The sequence below is a fragment of the Pyxicephalus adspersus genome, chromosome 4 (genome assembly GCF_032062135.1).
Source record: "Pyxicephalus adspersus chromosome 4, UCB_Pads_2.0, whole genome shotgun sequence".
In the NCBI taxonomy this organism is placed as follows: domain Eukaryota; kingdom Metazoa; phylum Chordata; class Amphibia; order Anura; family Pyxicephalidae; genus Pyxicephalus; species Pyxicephalus adspersus.
In genome coordinates this window covers 68,791,884-68,813,117 of record NC_092861.1, presented here as the reverse complement: position 1 = coordinate 68,813,117, position 21,234 = coordinate 68,791,884, and the positions used below count along the sequence as shown (strand labels likewise).

Genomic DNA, 21,234 nt, shown 5'->3' with positions numbered 1-21,234 from the left:
ATAAGAGCATCTCCAAATTCTAAACATCTTAGATCACTGGCTTTATACACATTGCCACATGTGGTATTCATTTAATCATATTTAAAGCAAGCAAATGTTTTTTAGCAAGAAATAGTTAAAGCATATGTTTTCTGTTAATTAAAACCATATTGAATGCCTACAAATGACCCATGTCATTGACCTAACAAAGACAACATGTCATAATATTTAATGATGAATGTAGGGGAAAAAAAACAGACAAATAATATGAGGTCCCAGTAAATGAATCATAGCGATGTACAACAGCCCACTCTACACCAGCCCACTCTATTCACTGACTTTGAGGCATAACAATTTAGAAAGCTAATGTTTTCAAAAGGACAGATAGATTCAAAAATGAAATTAAATATTCTCACTTAAATTTACAGCCTATACAGAGTCGCATGTATCCAAAAATCTGTGACTAAAATACAAATCCTTTAACAGATATTTACCATTTAACAATAATAACAAAAATAAATCCTTTAACAGATATTTACCATTTAACAATAATAACAAAAATATAGAGATTCCTCTAATAGATTACCAGTAGGCCACATTCCTTATTTTTGAAAAGCATTTATAGAGAACATACAGTTTATTGGGACTTTCCAGGCCAAACCAAAACTAGGATAAAATATTTTGCATAAAAACCTTTATTTCAAAACATCAATCATTTTTAGATATATAAAAAGACTAATCATGTAAGCAATATCTCCTGTACAGACACCAAGAATGGTTTACAAGTTGTAGACACGTTTTGCTGTAAACATATTCTGCTTTTTCAGGACACTTTTAGGAGATCTATAACATTAGTACATCATCCGAAAATTAATGTATATGTATAAAATATTTATAAATAGACAACAATATATAAATAAATTGATGACACATATAACTTACAAGGGTGCCTTCATCAGTCCAAACATTCCATAACCGTTATGTTATAGCAACTGAGCAAGAAAAAAGGGCAACAAAGTGTGCAGCATCTCCAATGAGCTCATAATTTAATCCTATGAAGAATAAGGACATTAGATGGATTGAATCAATTGCAAAACACTTCAGTTAATTAATGATTAATTGGATGCATGTTTATAGTTAATCACCTGCTGATATTTGATTATATCTATTACTCTCAATATACTCAATATATAAGGTTCTTTTAAATCCCTTAATTTATGCTTATTGCCATACTTATCAATAATTATTATATTAGAGGAATTTAATACATAGTAAAACAATAGCAGGGTAAAAGTTAATTAAAAAAATTCCTATAGATTTGTGATTATGCATGATGTCATTATTTATCAATTCATTACTGTGGAGTAAAAAGTCAAAAATAATGGCCGCAAGAGCCAGAGTAAGAGGAGACGCCTCCGTGCACAACACTGCTCAAAAAATACCGGGATGTTGATGTGGGGAAAGCCAGGCGTTTAAATCAGGGACTCACCCCACGTCAGGTAGGCATGTCTGCAGGTACGTCAGCCGGCGCGTCCACAGGCACGTCATCCGGGCATGATGTTAAGCGTCCATCACCCAAAGGGCAGGGGGGCTGGCACCAGGGGGACAAGGTCCACCCGCTGCACTGAGTTTAAACCTCCTCTTACTCTGGCTCTTGCAGCCATCATTTTTGACTTCTTCTGCATGGTGACCATTAAGGCCATCTTCAGAAAACAGGTAGGATTGTTTGGTACCTTCCCTTGAGTTTATGAGTTTGAAATCTGAATACAGGGGACATTTATATGCACATGTTCTGCTTCACTATATAGATCTTGTCATTTTATCTTCACCTTTTTCCTGGGGAGATGTCCTCCAAATACATATGGACTATTAAGGTATACATTTTCCTTAAGAATAAGGATACATTACTTTTACTGATACTAATATAAATGATTACTCAAACTTGATCAAATAAATATTTGTAAACTCATTTAATTAGAAACAAGAAGGAAAATCCCCCCACCTTATTTTTACTTCAAAGCAATGAATTCATGAATAATGACATCATGCATAATCACAAAGAATGTTTTAATTAAGTTTTACCTTGCAATTGTTTTACCATTTATTAAATTACCCTAATATATTAATTATTGATAAGTATGGAAATAAGCATAAATATAGGGATTTAAAAGAACCTTATATATTAAGATTTAAAAAATATAATCAAATATCAGCAGGGCATTAACTATAAACATGCATACAATTATTCATTAATTAACTGAAGTGTTTTGCAATTGATTCAATCCATCTAGTGTCACTATTCTTAATAGGATTGAATCATGAGCTCATTGGAGACGCTGCACAGTTTGTTGCCCTTATTTCTTGCTCAATTGCTATACCATCATAATGGTCATGGAATGTTTGGACTGATGTAGGCAACCTTGTAAGTTATACGTGTCATCAATTTATTTATATATTGTTGTCTATATATAAATATTGTATACATATATACATTAATTCTTGGACTATGTACTAATGGTAAAGATCTCCTAAAAGTGTCCCGAAGAAGCAGATTATAAACTATTTTTGTGTCTTTACAGGAGATACTGATTACATGATTAGTCTTTTTATATGTCTAAACATTATTGGTGTTTTGAAATAAAGGTTTTTATGCAAAATATTTTATCCTAGTTTTGGTTTGGCCTGAAAAGTCCCAAAAACTGTATGTTCCCTTTAAACCTAACTGTAATAGATTGAATTTTTTTACACAGTAATTCTGGGTCAGTTTATATACCATTCATCAAAATTTTAAAAGGATGCAGACAAGTCCAAAATATCTGATTGGCAGTCCTTGGATGTTCCAAAATGACAAGATGTTAAGCAAGAACTCCAAATTTTGGTATTTCCAAAAAGAGGTATCCTTGCCTTAGTTTTTAAGTTCTTAATTTTTCCTCTCTGATTTTAAAAATCTAATACAATTTTACATATCACTTTTTTTAAAAAGAATTTTTTAGGGTGGCTTATTGTTTGAGCCATGTAAAAAAAAAAATATTTGAGAATATAACAATAGATCCATAGCCCATTCTGAACATTGAGCCCTTCTTTCTTCAAGTGTCACCACTTCAACCTAATGTATGTAAACATTCAAATATAAGGCCTGGCTAGGCAGTAGGCGCTCTAGCATTTATTTGACAGGTAAAAGACAGAATAAAAGTGTTGGCTTTTAATTTTGAATTGAAGAAAAGCTGAGACCCTATTCACAAAGCAGGTTCAGGACACATGGGGCTTCACAGGGATACAGCCATTGATTTAACGAGTTAAACAAAACACACAACAAAATAAAAGAATTTCAGTATGTATTAGGCTTCAATCAGGTTTGCTTTAAATAAGTAATCCACAAATATGTATTAGGCTTCAATCAGGTTTGCTTTAAATAAGTAATCCACAAATAGTGTACATAAAAATAACACAGTATTCCTTACCTCAACAGTGCCCATCCCTTCTGTTAGAAACCTTAACATTTATGACATTGGAACAACAACGATGAGAGCAAGATGGGAAGCTGCCGGTGGAGCTACTGGATACCTTTTGTTATATGAGCCTGTCAATGCAACTGTTCCTTCTACAGAGAAAGAGGTGAGGAATGCTGGTCTGACAGCCAACCTAAATAGAAGGTCAGAAATCGGGTTATCTGATAATATTATTAGGAGAATCTTCTTCCTTGAATTGTTTTCACATGAGCTAATCTCTTCTGCCAATGTTGACATGTAAATCCAGACAAATAAATAAAGCTGCGTACACACCTGCAATTTTTCTCGTTGGAAAGGATCTTTCACGATCCTTTCCAACGAGAAAAGACTGCAGGATGCATGAACGATGCTGTACATACAGCACCGTTCATGCTCTATGGAGAGGGGAGGGGGAGAGCGACGGAGCGGCACCCTGCTGCGCGCTCTCCCCTTCCCTTTCATTAGGATCGATTGTCGTCCATCGTCCATGGATCCGCCAGGACGGTCGTCGGACGATGGACGACGACCGACTGTACACACGGCAGATTTTGGCAGAAAAATTTGCCGTGTGTACGCAGCTTAAATCAATAGCTAAAATGATTGAAAAAATTGCTGAAGTCAGTGCTTTTTTCCGTTCTAAAACATTTGGATAATCATGTCCACAGCCCATTTTCCAGTCAATTTCCATAATGATGAATATGTTCAATTTTAAAAACAAAAGTCTTCACACTTCAAATATATGCTCCTTTTCAAATTTCCACCATTCCCAGTTTTCTTCTGCCCATTGCTGTTTTTATAGACTCTAAAGACTACAGAGACATTTCTTGGGGCCCTGATCCCCAATACTGTGCCATTCATCTTGTACAATGTTCAAATCATTTGCTGCCAAACCAGTTTTCATGGTTGCGTGACTATTCACCTTACCCAACATACCATTTTTGCTGAATTCTCTTTTATTTTATTATGTCCTATTTTAAAAAACTTGGTCTTGTAACTTTTTTTTTTTTTTTAAATATTAATTGTGCAAATATAAATTAGTATTTAGTATTTTAGTTCTTGTGAAAAACTTAATAAACACCACTGAAAAAAAGTCTCTAAGCTACAAGGATAGTGAAGTGTATAGCCCAAGTTACAAGCACTTCTGATTTTTAGCTTGAGGTTTTTATCACTTTTGATTGTGGTTTGTCAATGCAGTTAGCAAGGTTTTTATGTATATATTTGTATAGCATATTTTAAACATGTTTTTTTCTTGTCTTTTTCAGATGCGTGTAGGCCCATCTGTTACTGACGTGCGATTGGAGGAATTATTCCCTAATACGGAATATACACTGACTGTTTATGCACTTTATGATGATCTTACCAGTGACCCTCTCACAGCTCAGGAAGTCACATGTAAGTTGAAGTATAAAAGATAAGATACTAAAGCAGCTGGAAAATGATTTGTGATAATCTAACAAATGCTTTACATATTGAGCCTGATACTTCATTTTGTGGTACGCGTGTGCTGTGCTATGAACTTTGAAAGCATAAATATACCATTTGTATAGCATATTTCAAACAAAAGATATGTGCACTGATGGTTTATGCCTGGGTTTGCAGACATAATGCCCAACAATAAAAAAAACTGCACACAAGTTTGTACTTCAGTCAGTCAATTTTTATCTAGCTTAGTTGCCTTTCACACTTTCATATGTGTTGCAAATTCATTTTTACCACAGTTTTCATTATCGAAAAAGCATAATCTGAAATTTTGGGAGGCTGGACAGCAAAGAATTGTACATGTGGTGTATCTGGTGAAAATAGGAATACCATAGTTTTGTCTTTTCAGTCCTAAAATGATAAAGCAGAACATTAGATATGCTGTGTTTCATTAGCTTTGAAGCACATTTCCTATTTCAATACTCATCAATGTTCTATGGTCTATTGTTAACATGTTTTTAAAAAATGGCTTAAGGTATAAATATAAACATAGTATTTTTTTAGTTTAACATTTTTTAAACTAAGTTTTGGGAAGAGTTGGAAGGTTTAGAAGACTTTCTATGTGTCCATCAGGACGATTTCTCCTCACTTGATGTCCCCAGACACACAACAAAAAGATAATGGAAAATTAAAAAAAATTAAGAGAATCCCACTGCTCTATAGCCATCTAATAACATTTTGAACCCTTTTATTTATGTATTGGTTACAACACCTCCTAAAGCAAATAGTGAGGTCAGAAATACCAAATAAGAAAGCAGCAATAAATTCTTCTCCATTCTATCTGAATGGAACTTCAAAGTAAGTCAGAATATTAAATTGTAAAAATACCTGTAGCATATATAACACAGTCACTGAACTCTATATCCATCTTTTCATTTTTGGAATAAACTGTAATATACCATTTGTTTTTCAGTGCCAGTTCAAGGAGTAGGAAATGTAAGACTCAGAGATGTTACACACAGTTCTATGAATGTATTATGGGATCCTGCCCCTGGAAATGTCCTCAAATACATAGTGAAATACAAAACAGAAGATGAGGAGGAATACAAAGAGGTGGGAATAAACTGTGTGTGCAGGATAGGAATTATCTGTCATATATGCACTATATTTTAATCTGATAATCTTAGTTATTTATTTAGTAATCTGATGATTTTAGTCTATTACTTTAATATATATAACTTTCTTGAGCATGAACTAGTTTTATTTACAATAAAAGTAGCTACAATCCAAAAAATCTATAGTAGCCTTTCTCTACCTTTTTACCCTGGAGGTATCTTTTACAGATACATCCTATCTACAGTGCACAATTGTATAACCTTATATGTTAATATACCATGAGCAGATATTTATTAGATTAAACCCTCCTGCTCTGCACAACAACCCATTAAGTAACATTGTTCTTTAAATGAATAATAATAATGGAAAAGCAGACAGTAAAATTTGTGCTGTGCCTGAACAATAAAATGTTAGTAAAGGAATACCCCCTTAGATTGTCGATAATGTGTGGATGTGTGTAATGTAGATGTGTAAAAAACGATGTGTGGATAGGTGATCCCTGAGAGAAATGGAAAAGAAAAATGTAAAGTTCATGTGTTATGTAATATGTTAAATGCATGGTATGTGCCATGTTTTTTTACTATCCTTATCACATTATGCATTTCATGTTTTTAGGTTGAAGTGGATGGCAAAAGGACAAGTACACCATTAACTGACCTTTTCTCACAAACTCTGTATGATGTCAGTGTCACTGCAGTGTTGGATGGGGGAAATTCCCATCCCCGAAGTACACAAGGCACTACAGGTGGGTTCCAATACTTTGTACTTCAAAAAAACACTTTGATCAAATCGGTCAAAACTGGTTGTACTTTTATAAATATGACCTTATGGCTAATATATCTGTATCATTATTATTATTCATTTACTGTATTCAAGATAGTGAGGCCATTGGTAAAGAAATATTATCTAGCAAGAATAACCTTACTACTAGTGTAGTAATCCTAGTCTCAGTATACTATATAGAACACAAAAAAAGAATTAGGATTATATAACTATTCAAAATGCAAAATAAAGCAACCCATAGTCTCCAACCTGAATTCATTCATCTTGTTGTCATCTGATTTGAATAGGCCTAAATTTCATTAGTTGCTGTACAACTTTGCAGTACACTACATAACTGATTACATAGATATCACATTTCAGACAGGTAATGATTATAATAGATTACCAACATTATCAATTACTAATCATGTCAAGGTGTATTATGTGATAATATAAATATAATCAGTAAAATATTTGCTTTTTCTGGATGGGAATAGCTACAGTGCCAGCACCAGCCAACCTCCGATTCTCTGAGATAACAAGACAAAGTTTCCGTGGCACTTGGGACCATGGAGCACCTGATGTAGCCTTATACAGGATAACTTGGGCACCCGTTGGACGGCCAGAACAGAAGAAAGAGGTAAACATGGTTTCACTAGAGAAGGTAATTAAATTGAAATAGATCAGACTTTAAAATATAATTATGTGTTGCAGACCATTGTGGATGGGGATAAGAACACTTTGGTATTTGATGAGCTGGACTCTGACACTCCATATGATGTTTCAATTACTGCTGTGTACCCTGATGAATCTGAGAGCGAGGATCTGATGGGCATTGAGCGAACATGTAATATTAGCTTTTTATTTTAGTTTGTTATTTGTACATTGTGTTTTTATCTGATTATACTAATCACTTTACTTTTGTTTCTAGTACCCAAAGTACCTATTACAACTCCAAGTAAGTGATTTTTCTTTTTGCTTTTATTGTCTATAATTATGTGCAAAACACTTACCTTGAACTCAAAAATACAACTCGAAAAAAATGTAAAAAAATCTCTTTGTAGTAGAGGTATTCCCACACTGTAAGAATTGTATTATTTTCTTGAGGGATTACATAAAGTTCTACTTATTTCTTATTTCCTTTCTCCTTCAACCTCCTCGGTGTCACCACTCTCCTGCAGCCTCCTCTGTAATGCACCTTATGCTGCAGTTGCAAGCACTGGTGTAATTGCCTACAATGCAGTATCCATAGCCCTACATTTTAAGTAAGGAAACTATGCTCCTGCCCTGAGTGACAGAAAAAAGGGTTTTCAGTGATTGTAGAGAAGTGAGGGTTGACACAAGTAAAAATGCTTTTCTTTCTCCTAGACAGAATTCCCATTGCCAGCATAGTTTTTTTGTTATTCTTCTTTAGCTTTTTATTGTTCTGAAGTTATTACATTTCATCAACTGTGAATTATGATTCATGATATAGCTAAAAGCAATGATAATGCCAAGGTAAATTTTATTTTGGTTTTTTACACAGTAATTTTTTTTTAGTACTTTTGAGCAACTATGTTGAAATAGAGGTGCTCAGTGAACATCAATGCATCTGTGTGCCAAAGTATGTTTAAAGAAAACTGCCTGATTAGCCACAGACAGGTATAAATGCATTTGCATATGATTGCTGCCCTTGTGTGTCCATAAGCCACTTGTTGCTTTCCGTAATCACTCTGTAATCTACTACAGCAACAATAGCGTGCAAACGTGCACAAAATGGTTCCCAACTACTCCTATTCACTTAGATGAGAGAATTAGGAACTACAGTTTAGCCTGCAGCAGAACATTAAAAAACTGCAGGTCTGAAATGGCCCTAAATCATCCATTTTCCATCTTTATTCAGAAAAAAATCATACAGTTACATGGCGTAGAATTAACTTTTTTTTTTAGCAAGTTTCTTGCAAATTCATGCCTGCTTTTGTCCTGGTAATCCTCAAGCAACTTTCCCAGACTCACTGATGAGTGGGAAGTAGGACTGCTATATTCATTTCATTGGGTAGCTGTTTTCCAATTTGAAAAGCTCTGTGTCTCTAACATCCATGTAGCTAAAGGGCCAAATTATCACCAAAGAAATAAGAATCACTGTGGTAAACCCAGAGACAGAGCTGTGATAGAGCCAAGGTTTAACCTCAAGCTCCACCTAGACTTCTAAAAAAAGAATAAACTAATTACACCAACATTACATACAATTTTGGTGGGAGCTCAAAATACCACTGGAAAACCACTAGAAATCTGATACCACCATTGTATAGTATTTGTTTGAATTTTAAATTCTGCAAGTTTTAGAATATCCAGCATCCTGCAGATTTAAATAGGGAGGCATTTTTCAATAAAGCTACATTGAAATATAGCTATTGTAGCATTTTATGTCAAAGTACACCATTTTTTTTAGAATTATGTTCCAGTTTCTTTGCAAGAATGGTTGTTTTAATGTTCTTTACCTAAATTCCAGGTCCAAGAAATGGTCCCCGAAACCTGCAGGTGTTTAATGCAACATCCAGTAGCCTGACTGTGAGATGGGATCCTGCCAGTGGAAGAGTGCAGAGATACAAAATATTTTACCAGCCTGCTGTTGGAGATGGTGTAGAACAAACGGTATGAAAATACCTAATTGCAGTTAAAACCAAACTGAGCTTTCAGCTTTAAATCAGATACATTCCATTTTTACGTTTTTATGATTCTTTTTAATGGACCTATCCTCACTGATTGTACTTCAGGTCCTTAGCTAGCCTTTGGTTTGCTTTTGAAATGGCTGAATTTACCATCCCTATGGAAACTCCATTCAAAGGAAAGACATAAATTAAAATTATCCAGCAGTTGTTTGACAGAATTTTCAAAAGTGTATCTACATACCCATAAATTAAACTTCTTTTATATGCTATTGTAAAGATGACAGTTTTCCAATAATTTGAAGAATGTTTTGCTTAAACATGTGTTGAAACTTTGTTGCTCAACATGAATATTGGAAGAACAATTTAAACCATTTTTAAGGAGAAGAAAATAGTGGAAAATTCCTTTGTTTTATTATATTCCTTTATTTTATTTTATTAGCAAATAGCATTAATGCGCACTTCAAAGCATGTCCAGCTGTTCTATAAAATGCATCTGCTGGAAGCAGGATGATAAAACTTTTTTTTTTAACTGAAATCAAAGGCACTATACTGAAGTATTGTGAGCTCAGTGGGAAACACTGGCTTTTTCCCATACTAGCCTAAGTGTTTACACAACAACTTGAGAACGGAAAATTTTATGATAAAATAGCTCATAGTGGTATAAACATAATCAAAATTAAGACAAAAGCAACTGTGCATCATTTAAAGAGGAGAAACAGGTTCTCTATGCTACTGTATAGATTCACTTTGATCAGTTTTAAACCCCCCGGGACTTCCATGCAGACATGAAACATATTTTTTTATCAGTTTGTTGGTTTTGGATCTGCACATGGAAATTCTACTATTGTTGTATATGTATTATTCTTCAAAATGCCCATTTTAGAGGCATCAAAAACATGGGGTGTCTGGTGAGTCAGTTATTAAAGCCCAGTTTTTAATTTAAATTAGCTAAATGCATTCCATCTTTATCAAAAGGTGAGCCAAAACAATTACCTGTCATCATTCTGTAATCAAATAAGGATCCTTTCTTTCTATGTGGAAGCAGTGGTCCCCTACAGAGACAATTTAGCTTTAAGTGGTATTTACTCTTATGTCATGTTGGATGGCCCATTCTTGTTGGCAAATTGCATTTTAGGAGGTAAACTACATATGTCCAAAACAATTTTAAATAGAAAACTCATTTTGGAATGCAGACCACATAAAATGTGCAAACTATTTTGATAGCCCAAAGCTTTCTTAATTTATTTTCTCATTAAGTGATTTACAAGTCATACTAAACAATCTAGGATGTGTTAGTCTAAACAATTTACAATTGCTTGCCTAAAGGTAACTTTCAAGCAAACCAGATGTTTTCCTAAGGTTTTTTAAGGATTGTGTTAATGTTCCAATACTGCTTAGAATGTTTTATTAGCCTGTTTAAATCAACACAACTTTTATTAACTAGTTTACCAATGCTTATTAGGTAACATATAAAGCTCAGCACTACACATTTCACTCCCTGTAAATAAGTTGTAACATTTAAAGTTCTTGTTCTGCAGTTTGACATTTACTATGCATATACTGTAGTTCCCTAAGTGTTTATTCAGTGGTGATTCATGATGCTGGCTGTATCATATGGACAAATTTGTCTCATACTGTCACATGTAATACAATTTCTGAGATATATGACTTGAATATCCATGATGCTACATAATATATTGGCATAAAGCATTCATCATAAGTAGCAAGGCTTGGAAACAGCTTTAGCTGTTCACGGTTATGGATCACTGAATGAATTCAACTTCTTTCTTGTACGCCAAATCATTATCGGTGGTTTGGTATTTGCATGGTTTCTGTGTAAATCGCTTTGGGAGTACTGACTTACAGTACAATTAACCATCTTATCAAAGCTTTAGAAACGGATCAGCCAACAAAAATAGAAGAATTGAATCTAATATTGTTTTTCCTTCACAATGGGAAGTCCCAAAACTTTCTAGACAGTTTATTTCCTAATTTTCTTGTAAATAATGTATATCCTAGTTGTCCTCAAGTCCTCAAGGGCCATTAATCGCCCAACGTTTTGCAACAGAGTAGGTGGTCTGACTGAAGGGGAAGGGGAGGTGAACTCTTCAACTTTTGGTACAAAAATTACCTATCAAGGTTAGATGTTGTTAAGACATTTTTGACAACATTTCAAATTAAGCAAAGCAGCATATGCTGCCATTGATTACAATATGATAGATCTAATATGGTATATTTGTGTTCATGGAAGAGAGATTGCTAGTTTATGCTTAGGCAGGTTGTGAGCACCTGAGCGTGGAGCTCTGCCACACCAAGAAGAGCCAAATAGCCGAAAGCGGTACAGCAGCTTTAAGGACTTTCTTTAACAATATAGTTAGTGTTAAACATTTAAAGTTCCACTATACTTTCTAGACAGTTTATTTTCTTTTTAGCCATGTAGATTAAAAAAGTAATAACTTTCCAGTTTTCCTAGTGTCTTCAAAATAATTTCCGTATCAACATGTATTAGTTCTGAATGGCAGGATGTTATGTCTTTTATCTATTTTTATGCCTTGTGATTATCTTTCTCTTGAAGTTGTTTCCAGCTGCTAGTAAAACACATTCTTACTGCTAAATGTGTATCTGTAAATGTTGTAAATAATCCAGCACATGAGAGCAAATATTGGCAATGCTACAACACCAATGGTGAGCTTCTGTCTCACGGGACCTCTCAGCACAGGTTAAAGGTCTTATTTATGAAGATTTCCCAGCTGCAGTGTTGAACTCAGAAAAAAAAACACTTGATATGTTATTGATATTCATTCTTCAGTTATTAAAGCTCATTATATCCAGAGCTGATTTAACTAGAGTATTGGAAAATGTTACATTCACTAAGAAAGCCACCTTGTTCTGATGGTCTGCTAGTAGTTGGAAAAAGTAAAAAAAAGTAAAAAAATTTGAAAAAATGCGGCTGGCTTTCAATGAAAAAGATCATACAAAAGGCTCCACAATGCCTTCAGTAAATATTTTCATTTATTTGAGTGTCACGAAGTGTATTTGTCAGTTAGTACCTTCTGGTCATCATGCAAGTAGGAATTAAATGCTGGAGTAAGAAGGGGAAAGTAGATATGTAACACATACAAGTTGCTAGAAGAATCCAGGACAGGAATCAAATACCAAAAATAATAACTTAGAAGTTCAGAATCAGAAGATTAGTTAGAAGTGAAGATCCAAAATAGAACCAGCAAGGTATTATTCTACAGGGACTAGCCTGACATTTGACTGGGCATAGAAGATTAGGTTTGTATTTCTGTGTTTATGGGGCTAAACATTATTAGCAAGTAACTAATTATGTTCATTTGTACATAAGTGGCTCTGAGTCTTTCTTCCCTACTTCTTTTCCTAGGTAATCAAGGGTGCAGATATTTGGCAAATTGAAAATTTGGTAGATCAAAGTTAGGAGGTCAATGGTCTTGTACAAGTAGGTATATCGGGAATTAAGGATCAAGATAGGGATAAAACAGAAAATAACAAGAACACTAGGTTCCTGCAGAAAAAAAAAGCATGGGACTAAGATACAAGACAAAATACTGACTTGTATTACCTTTATCAGCTCCTCAATTTAAAACCATTTCCTACTTTTTAGATACAATAAAGCTATTCACAACACCCTAAGAAGTAATTCTGTTTTCCTGGCCATAATCATAAATTATTGTCAAGCTTTAGTGATGTTTCATTATACATGTATCTTAAATCATTCCACAGTTATGGTATTGTTTTACAAATATTATGCACACAAAGTTTAAGTAATACATGTGATGTACGATCTACAATTTTACTGGTGTTGTTTTTACCAACTCTCCAGCAAACAGTTGGAGGAAGACAGAACAGTGTTGTGCTGCAGAAACTCCAACCGGATACTCCATACACTATAACTGTAGCATCACAGTATGTTGAAGGGGAAGGAGGAAGAATTTCTGGCAAAGGAAAAACAAGTAAGTTATACTGTATTGATAGAAATATATAATTAATAATCATTTATGCCCAGCATCAGCTAAAGATGCTTTGCCTGACATGGTATGTCAGAGGCTAAAGACAGTGTATGTCTCTGTCTGTAAGGAAACAGCTTTCATTATTCATGAGATGCTAAACAGTGTAAGTAGCCTTGCAGACTTTCTACAATTTAGTGATCACACCAAGCAATAGGTGTACATATTGTACAATGTGTGGTTGTCTCCAGGGCAGGAGGAAGAAGTTTTTGAAAAAAGCAAAAGTATGTATGTCATTTAAGGTGTCTGGTATCATATTATTTATGAAAACTAAAGGTTTTTTAGCCAACCAACTTTTACTACAAATAGAAAAAATGATGGACAATTTAAGGGGTATTGGTAACTCTCTGGTAGTATAAAAGATCATGCCTGACAAGTTCTGAGTTTTAAAATAGCAAACGCAAAAGAAGTATGCTTGAAACTTGTATTATTTGCTTCTGGTGCTTGTCGTAATTTTTAATCTGTATTCTGTTTTTTTCAGAGCCTCTTAACACAGTAAAAAATCTCAGAGTATATGACCCAACCACAAGCACTTTAAATGTCCGTTGGGAGGCAGCAGAAGGCAATGTACGTCAGTATAAAGTATTTTATGTCCCAACTGCTGGTGGATCTGAAGAAGTGGTAAGCACTTTTTTTAACTTTAGTTTTTTTCTTTTCTTCTCTTGATGGTAGGTTGATAGTTGCACTTTAACTGTGACAGCCATATAGAATTTTCTGACATGTTTTTGGTTGTCTAAATGTGTCTTATGATGTAACCTGTCAATTGTGTATGTCAATGTTGTAGTCTGATAAAGGTTACATCAGCATGAACCAAACAGCTGTATAAATGATTCATCAAAAAGGGATGCATTCATCCTAATGTAGGTTCTGTTAACAAAATCTTCTCCTCCATTAGGCTTTTCGTGCTTGGCGAACTTTTGTATTTTCTGTGAAACAAATTGATTGCTTATGCCTTATTCTCTGTAATTTATAAATGTTTAGTATGCTAATGAAAATTGGAAAGTACATTCCTCTACCACCACCCAGGCAAAGAAATATTGGGAAGTGAATACTGAGCTGGGAATTTTGTAAACCATATGTGTTTGAACAGCATTTTAGATGGCTAACAAATACTCCAAGGCTTGGATTAGCCTTAGGAGGAAGTCCAGTTTTATGCACCAGATTTACTACGTTTCAGCTGGACTTTATCTGCTCATTTATATAATAATATTATAGTAAAATATTACTGTGCTTAAAATTAGGGTTGTAGTATACGTGTACAGCAAATTTGCGAAAAACTACTGCAGGATAAATGCAAAAAGTTCAGTTTACTCAAAGTTGACACCAGTCCATTAAAACACATTCCCAGATAGAGACATAAATTCAATGATGCGTTTCACCCTTTCATGGTCTTAATTATGGAGGCACAACCTCATCCTCTATAATTTGCCCATGAGATGGGTGAAACACATTGGATAATTAGTGTCTATAACTAGGAATGTGTTGTAATGGACTTGTGACTTCTCGTGTTACTTTTGAAAAAACTGAACTTTTTGCTTAAATCCCGTAGTGCAGCTTTTACGTCTTTGCTTTACAAGAATGTTTTCATGAGAGTTGGATGTGCACTCAGCCTGCATCAACTGCTGGAAACCTGACTACTGCATTTAGGTCAGAGGAGCCTTCTTAATTTATAATAATATAGCTGTAGCTTATTTATGAGTGGTAGATTCACTAATAATATATGTAATAAGAAACATAAGTACTGATTAAAAATGTACTTAGTGATGAATGTAAAATACAAATAATAAATCAGATTCTTGCACTTCAGACTACTGTTCCTGGAAATACAATTTATACAGTTCTTAGAGGACTCCAGCCTGATACACCCTACACCGTTACAGTGGTTCCTGTATATTCAGAAGGAGATGGAGGCCGCATGTCTGAAACCGGAAAGACATGTATGTGAATTATGTTTTAATTTTCATTATCAGTGCTTGTGTGGAATTAAAGAAAAGTCATAGATAGATACTTTTAAAGTTTCTAATTTATAAAAATGAGGAAATGCATTTTATGTACACATTTAAATAGTAAAGCACCTTGAAAATGTCTGTTATCACATGCATAAGCCTTTGGTAGATTTTAGTTGGATGACTTATTAGTTTTTTGGAGTGATATCATTTGTTTGGCTAACCCAGTAGACAAAGTATTAAAACCTTTGAATTCTTCTGATCTCTTGCCATGACTACAAAAAGAGTTTTTAACAGCATTACACCTTTACATTTTAGAGAAAGAATTCCACAATTTCAGTGAAGCAAAAATTATATTGTAAAGGAAAGTTCTTTTCTCTAAAGCCTAAAAGTTTCTAGTAGTAGAGACTAGTACCATGTCAACCAATGATAAATGCAGAAAGTTTGTAGTTCAAGTGAGGCCTTTTATTTGCTAACTTAAGTTATTAAGAAAGAAAGCCTTTAGAAGAAATCTTACATTTTATTATCTTAAGCTAGCCAGTAAAAAGTAAAATTTAAACTACAGACCTTAAAATCAAACTTTTGTTTTGATTTTTGAGTAGGTTTACAGTTTTGAGTATATGTATTACTTTTTTGCAGTGGTGAGAGGAACTCCAAGGAACATTCAAGTATACAACCCCACTACTAACACATTAAATGTCCGGTGGGATCCAGCTCCTGGGCTTGTCCAACAATACAAAGTCAACTACTCTCCCTTATATGCAACTAGTCCTCCTCTCTCTGTAAGTAATGTGTATTTTCAGTTGCAATCAAGTGTTTTTGATAGTGTGATTTCATCTATGTTTGCTATGCTGCAGAAATAAAAGTGACTGTATAGAGATAACATTGCAACTAACCTGATGCAAATGTGTATGTTAAACAGAATAAGGACATCAGTGAGTGTAGTATGTTAGATAAACACAATCAGGTCACAATGAATAATTTAGTAACCCTTTCTTTTGGGTGTAGTTATTTGAAATTATTATGCAACTATGAATTTGCAACTAACAGTTTTTATGAGCTTGTTATGGATATTTATATACAATATATACAAATATATATATATATATATATACATATATTTAATGCATTGTTACATTTAAAAATAATACAATTGTTATTCATAGCTTAATATTTATCACAGTATACTTTCAGCCTTTAGTTTCCAAGGAGAGTCCAAATAAATATGTGCCACAATCCCAGCCTTTGACATTTGACTTTGTTCTAGCTATGAACCAAAAAGTTCTTACAGTATTTAGGGTAAATTTGATGTGCAACCCAAGGGCCAACTAGGGCTAAAGATGAACTGCCTTTTGCATTTTCCCACTTTCTAATATATAATGTGATACATACATTGATCGTTTTCTGTATCTTAAAAGTTAATAGTTGATGTACATTCCTGTTTCTAGGTTGTTGTTCCCAGCAATACTCACAATTTGCTATTAGAACGTCTGAATCCTGACACACCATATTCTGTAAATGTTGTTGCCATGTATGCTGATGGAGAGGGTGACCCAAGTTCTGGAGAAGGAAAAACATGTATGTATTGCTTGATGTGCTTCACTATAAGCCAATTTTATTATTTTCGATTGTCAGAAGAAAAATAATATTCAGATGTAAACGATAAACCAGGATAAAGTTGTATACATATTAATTGTTCCTTACTTTTTCTGTTTTCCTAACTTATTCTGTCATAATCCTATTGGAATGACCCCTCCATCTGGCACCTGGGGTTCTGTTCCTAAATAAAACTGCCCCAACAACAGGCTTCCCACCAAAAGTGCACTCACTTTTTGTATGGTATAACTGCACGTCTTTGGTCATTACTGTGGCTCCTCTTCTTCACTTTAATCATGTGTCATGGTGGACGATGACATATCATGTGTCAGGTCATTAGGTGATGCTGAAGGTGCTCCCAGAATGAGTATCGCTACCCTTCACACTCCTGGTCGCAGTACCTGTGCAGCTTCCACCATCAGTACTACAGTAACCCCCATAAAGGACATACGAAGAAGAAAAAAGCTAAAAAAAAGTAGTTTTCACACATGTAATAGTTTTAGGGCCCATGGATAACCCTCTAAACCATTTAAAACAGACATCTTTACTTAGAGCATCGCTTAAATGAGCACAGCTGGGATTTATGGGGTTTCACTTGCTGACCAAATATTGGCTTAATTATGAGAGATTTGTCTCTTTTATGTTTTATAAAGTATTGTTATGCTTTGATCTTCCTTGTAAGTGTGGTACTGATTTTTGGGCTTAAGATGAAACAGGCATTTTAGTTTATCCTATGTACTAATTGTAAAGTTTACCAGAAAACAGGAAATTCAAAATTAAAAGAATATTGCAGCATTTGTTTTGCATATGAAGCGGAGCATCCTTAGAATAATATTTTGTGCCTATATATATAAAAACATCAGGGTTCATTTATCCATTGTTAGCGCACATTATTCATTGTATATATAACACATGATTGGGTATTAAAGGAATACAATTTTAGATCTTGGGCTGAGCTTATTTTTACTTCTGCCTGTGTGCAGTCAAGTGTATTATTGACTGACATGTACCATTGATTATGGCTTATTCTCAATATTTTACTTTGAAATAAAGTAAGCAAAGACGTGAGTATTATTCCTAAATTAGCTTTTTCTCTTAACATCAATGTAGGCACAACTAGGATACTTGACCAAACAAAAAATAGATAAATAATAAACACTGATTCTAAAGTTAAAAAAAAAACAAAACAAAAAAAAAAGATGTTTTCCTACTGGGGCTGCTCCATTAACAACCACAGACATTTAAAAGAAGCTAGCCCACAAAAATAATGCTTCAGTCTGCCAACCTTGCAGCAACTCACTACCATTTTTCCTATATAAACTAGCCTAACATGGGTGTATGTAGTTAATTTGTAGGACAACAACCCATGTACATACTCCCTATGTTCCCGATAATTATTCATACTGTTATTACAAGATTTTGAACTCACATTATTTTTATTGTACTGAATTGAACTTTTGAAAATTCTAACCGGTACAAACCAAGCTGCAACATGACTTTTGGAGATGGAAAATGTAGATACTGTATTATGTCTTCAGTTTCTACGATACATTACCATAATACAGGTACACCACATATGTCTGCCCAAGTTTAAACTGAAACACTATTTCTGTCTTTTAAAATACAAAAATCCGGAAAATGTGGGTGCTGTCAATTTTTTTTTATGTTGGTTGCACCAAAACTTAATTCACGAGAATTGAAACAAATAGCATAATATATTTGGGGTGAATGTCACTGTTCTACAATTTTCTAAAGAATTCAGAATAGAATATTGAGCTCTGCATTATATTAGAACTTTCCCTGCTTTTTGCTGACTGCTTTCCAATTCCCTCCAGTAACTAGGTAGCTTTCCAAATACCTGTGGCATCCCTTTTTCCACATTTTGTTCATACTGCGGTAGGTTTATTTCTTAATAATCTGTTAGTATGTCCTAGCTGGCAGCACTGTGCTTTGGTGATGTTATAAAGAACAGCAGTGTGGTTGGAAATTTGTGAGTTTACTGAGCTCACGTATTCATCATAAATATTATGATGTTGTTTTTAAAGAAGAAATCAAACCTATTATCTGGAATGATAATTGTTTTGTAATTGCTTTTTCCAGTACCTCGCAGCGGGCCAAGGAACATTAGAGTTTTTGGAGAGACAACTAACAGTCTTTCAGTAAGCTGGGATCATGCTGACGGTCCAGTTCAGCAGTACAGAATCATCTATTCTCCAACTGTTGGTGATCCCATCGATGAATATGTAAGTTTTCTTAATGACTTTACCAAAATGTATCCTAATTTAGATATATGGTTTTAAGCTATTTAAAATATTTTAGAACTGTTAACAACACTAAATTCTGTTGTCTGAGTCTGTGAGTTCAGAGACTTTTGTAAACATGGAGATCTATTCTAAGTAATGTATTCAGATTGCAGCAGGAGACACTGGCTTTCGTGACAGTTGTCAAAGAGGACATTTCCCCTCACTTTGGGAAGATTTCCTCTTACTTTCTTGCTCTAAAAAATTTTGACTTCATCATTTAAAAAAATTAAAATTTTGTATCCTAAGTAGTCAGAATGCTAAAAGAAGCACTTAGGGGTCTTTAATTTTCCTCTAACACCATACCTTCTGTTGGTATTATTATTGCACATTTAAATAATATTAAGTTCCTACTAATTACTATGATTTTTTAGCAACTACATTTAAATACAATATCATATAATATCTTTACGTACACATACGATCACAGTATACCTCCAAGCACCGTTTATACTCTGAGGTCCTAACATTTGTAGCATATTATCCGCAGCAGGCACTATACATAAATTTCTGACATATGTCCAAACCAGACTGGGTGTCATGTCACACCACTTTCACCCATGTGTTACTGATTTTGTTAAAATCTGCTTTCTTTTGAAAGGCCTTATTTTCAACATTCCTATTATAAAACATATGTACAGTACATTATGTCTGCACTACAGTGTTTACAGTGCTTTGTCAGAATGTGTACACACATAAATTGTGCTATACTATAAAGAAAAAACATCTAACCCTGCAAAAACAGTGCTGACATACTTGTATTGCTCTTAGAATACATCATACAGGTTTGTGGGTTCATTTTTGCTATTTGCATGCCATGCTAAAACGATGATACTAATGATTAGTATACAACTTTTGTGTTGAGAAAAAAAGTTACATTTTTGGTATTGTACTATACTTTCAGACAACTGTCCCTGGTCGGAGGAACAATGTGGTCCTACAGCCATTGTTATCAGACACTCCTTACAAAATTACAGTGGTTGCAGTCTATGCAGATGGTGATGGAGGACAGTTAACAGAAAATGGAAGGACAGGTAAATTATTTACTTTGATACAGACAGATAATAAAGCAATAAGAAATGCAACACTATTGGATACTGTGTAGAAGGGCTAGTACATATCAAGTTTATATTGCTGCCTGTCCTTGCTATATAGATTCACCCTCTCTGTTTGTACTAGTAACCATTGTCAATGGGAAAGAAAATGTTGGTGACGACTGTAAAACTATTTCTTACCCATCACTTTCTATTCCAAGGACAATGATTACTGAGACACTGGTGATAACTGTATTTGTCTAAAGCAATTTCTTAAATTTATTTAAAGATAACCTAAGTAAGGCTAAACTATTTTAAATTATGACCATACTCTGCCCTAAGGTACAGCTTTGGACTTTGCAGACTTTGCTGCATATGACAAATGTGTGTTTTCAGTAGTCTAGAGTGTTTGCCATATGACTACTTAACGAAAATAACAAAGACAATAAGCACTGACTTGTTGTGTTAATTTCACCACATCTCCTAATTTAATTGTATGTCAGCATTATTTGTAGTCATGAGTTTATTCATAATATAAGAAACTGTGAAGCCTTCAAAATAAGTATGAAACTGTACTGATTCATGTTTCAAAAACCATGAATATAATGCATTGTTCTCTCTTTAGTGGGTCTGCTTGCACCAAGGAACCTGCAAATTTCTGATGAATGGTATACCAGATTCCGGGTATCTTGGGACAGAGCTTCCTCTCCAGTTCTTGGATACAAGCTTGTGTACCACCCACATGGTTAGTAAACATTGTCATACATCAACAGTGTTCTCCCCAGAAATTTTTTTCAGCCGGGTGGTAGGAAGCTGTAACCGGGTGGTAAAAAAGGGGGTGTGGCAAAACACGGCAAATTTAGTGCACCCAGTTGTTTATGCCATGGGTATCCAGTAACCTCTTATTGTTTCAGT

General features: G+C 34.3%; 1 protein-coding gene across 4 annotated transcripts in view; it reads left to right on the top strand.

The window, feature by feature from the left end:
* COL12A1 (collagen type XII alpha 1 chain) overlaps window positions 1–21,234 on the top strand; it is a 130,384-nt gene that overhangs the window by 59,068 nt on the left and 50,082 nt on the right. For all 4 annotated transcript variants that reach the window (XM_072408527.1, XM_072408530.1, XM_072408528.1 and 1 more), the window contains 16 exons: window positions 3,449–3,594; window positions 4,730–4,859; window positions 5,860–5,999; window positions 6,618–6,747; window positions 7,262–7,404; window positions 7,479–7,611; window positions 7,696–7,722; window positions 9,256–9,398; window positions 13,260–13,389; window positions 13,925–14,064; window positions 15,251–15,380; window positions 16,029–16,171; window positions 16,838–16,967; window positions 19,086–19,228; window positions 20,190–20,319; window positions 20,945–21,064. In XM_072408527.1, the coding sequence (XP_072264628.1) occupies window positions 3,449–3,594; window positions 4,730–4,859; window positions 5,860–5,999; window positions 6,618–6,747; window positions 7,262–7,404; window positions 7,479–7,611; window positions 7,696–7,722; window positions 9,256–9,398; window positions 13,260–13,389; window positions 13,925–14,064; window positions 15,251–15,380; window positions 16,029–16,171; window positions 16,838–16,967; window positions 19,086–19,228; window positions 20,190–20,319; window positions 20,945–21,064 (2,058 nt within the window). The remainder of the gene's footprint in view (window positions 1–3,448; window positions 3,595–4,729; window positions 4,860–5,859; window positions 6,000–6,617; window positions 6,748–7,261; window positions 7,405–7,478; window positions 7,612–7,695; window positions 7,723–9,255; window positions 9,399–13,259; window positions 13,390–13,924; window positions 14,065–15,250; window positions 15,381–16,028; window positions 16,172–16,837; window positions 16,968–19,085; window positions 19,229–20,189; window positions 20,320–20,944; window positions 21,065–21,234) is intronic.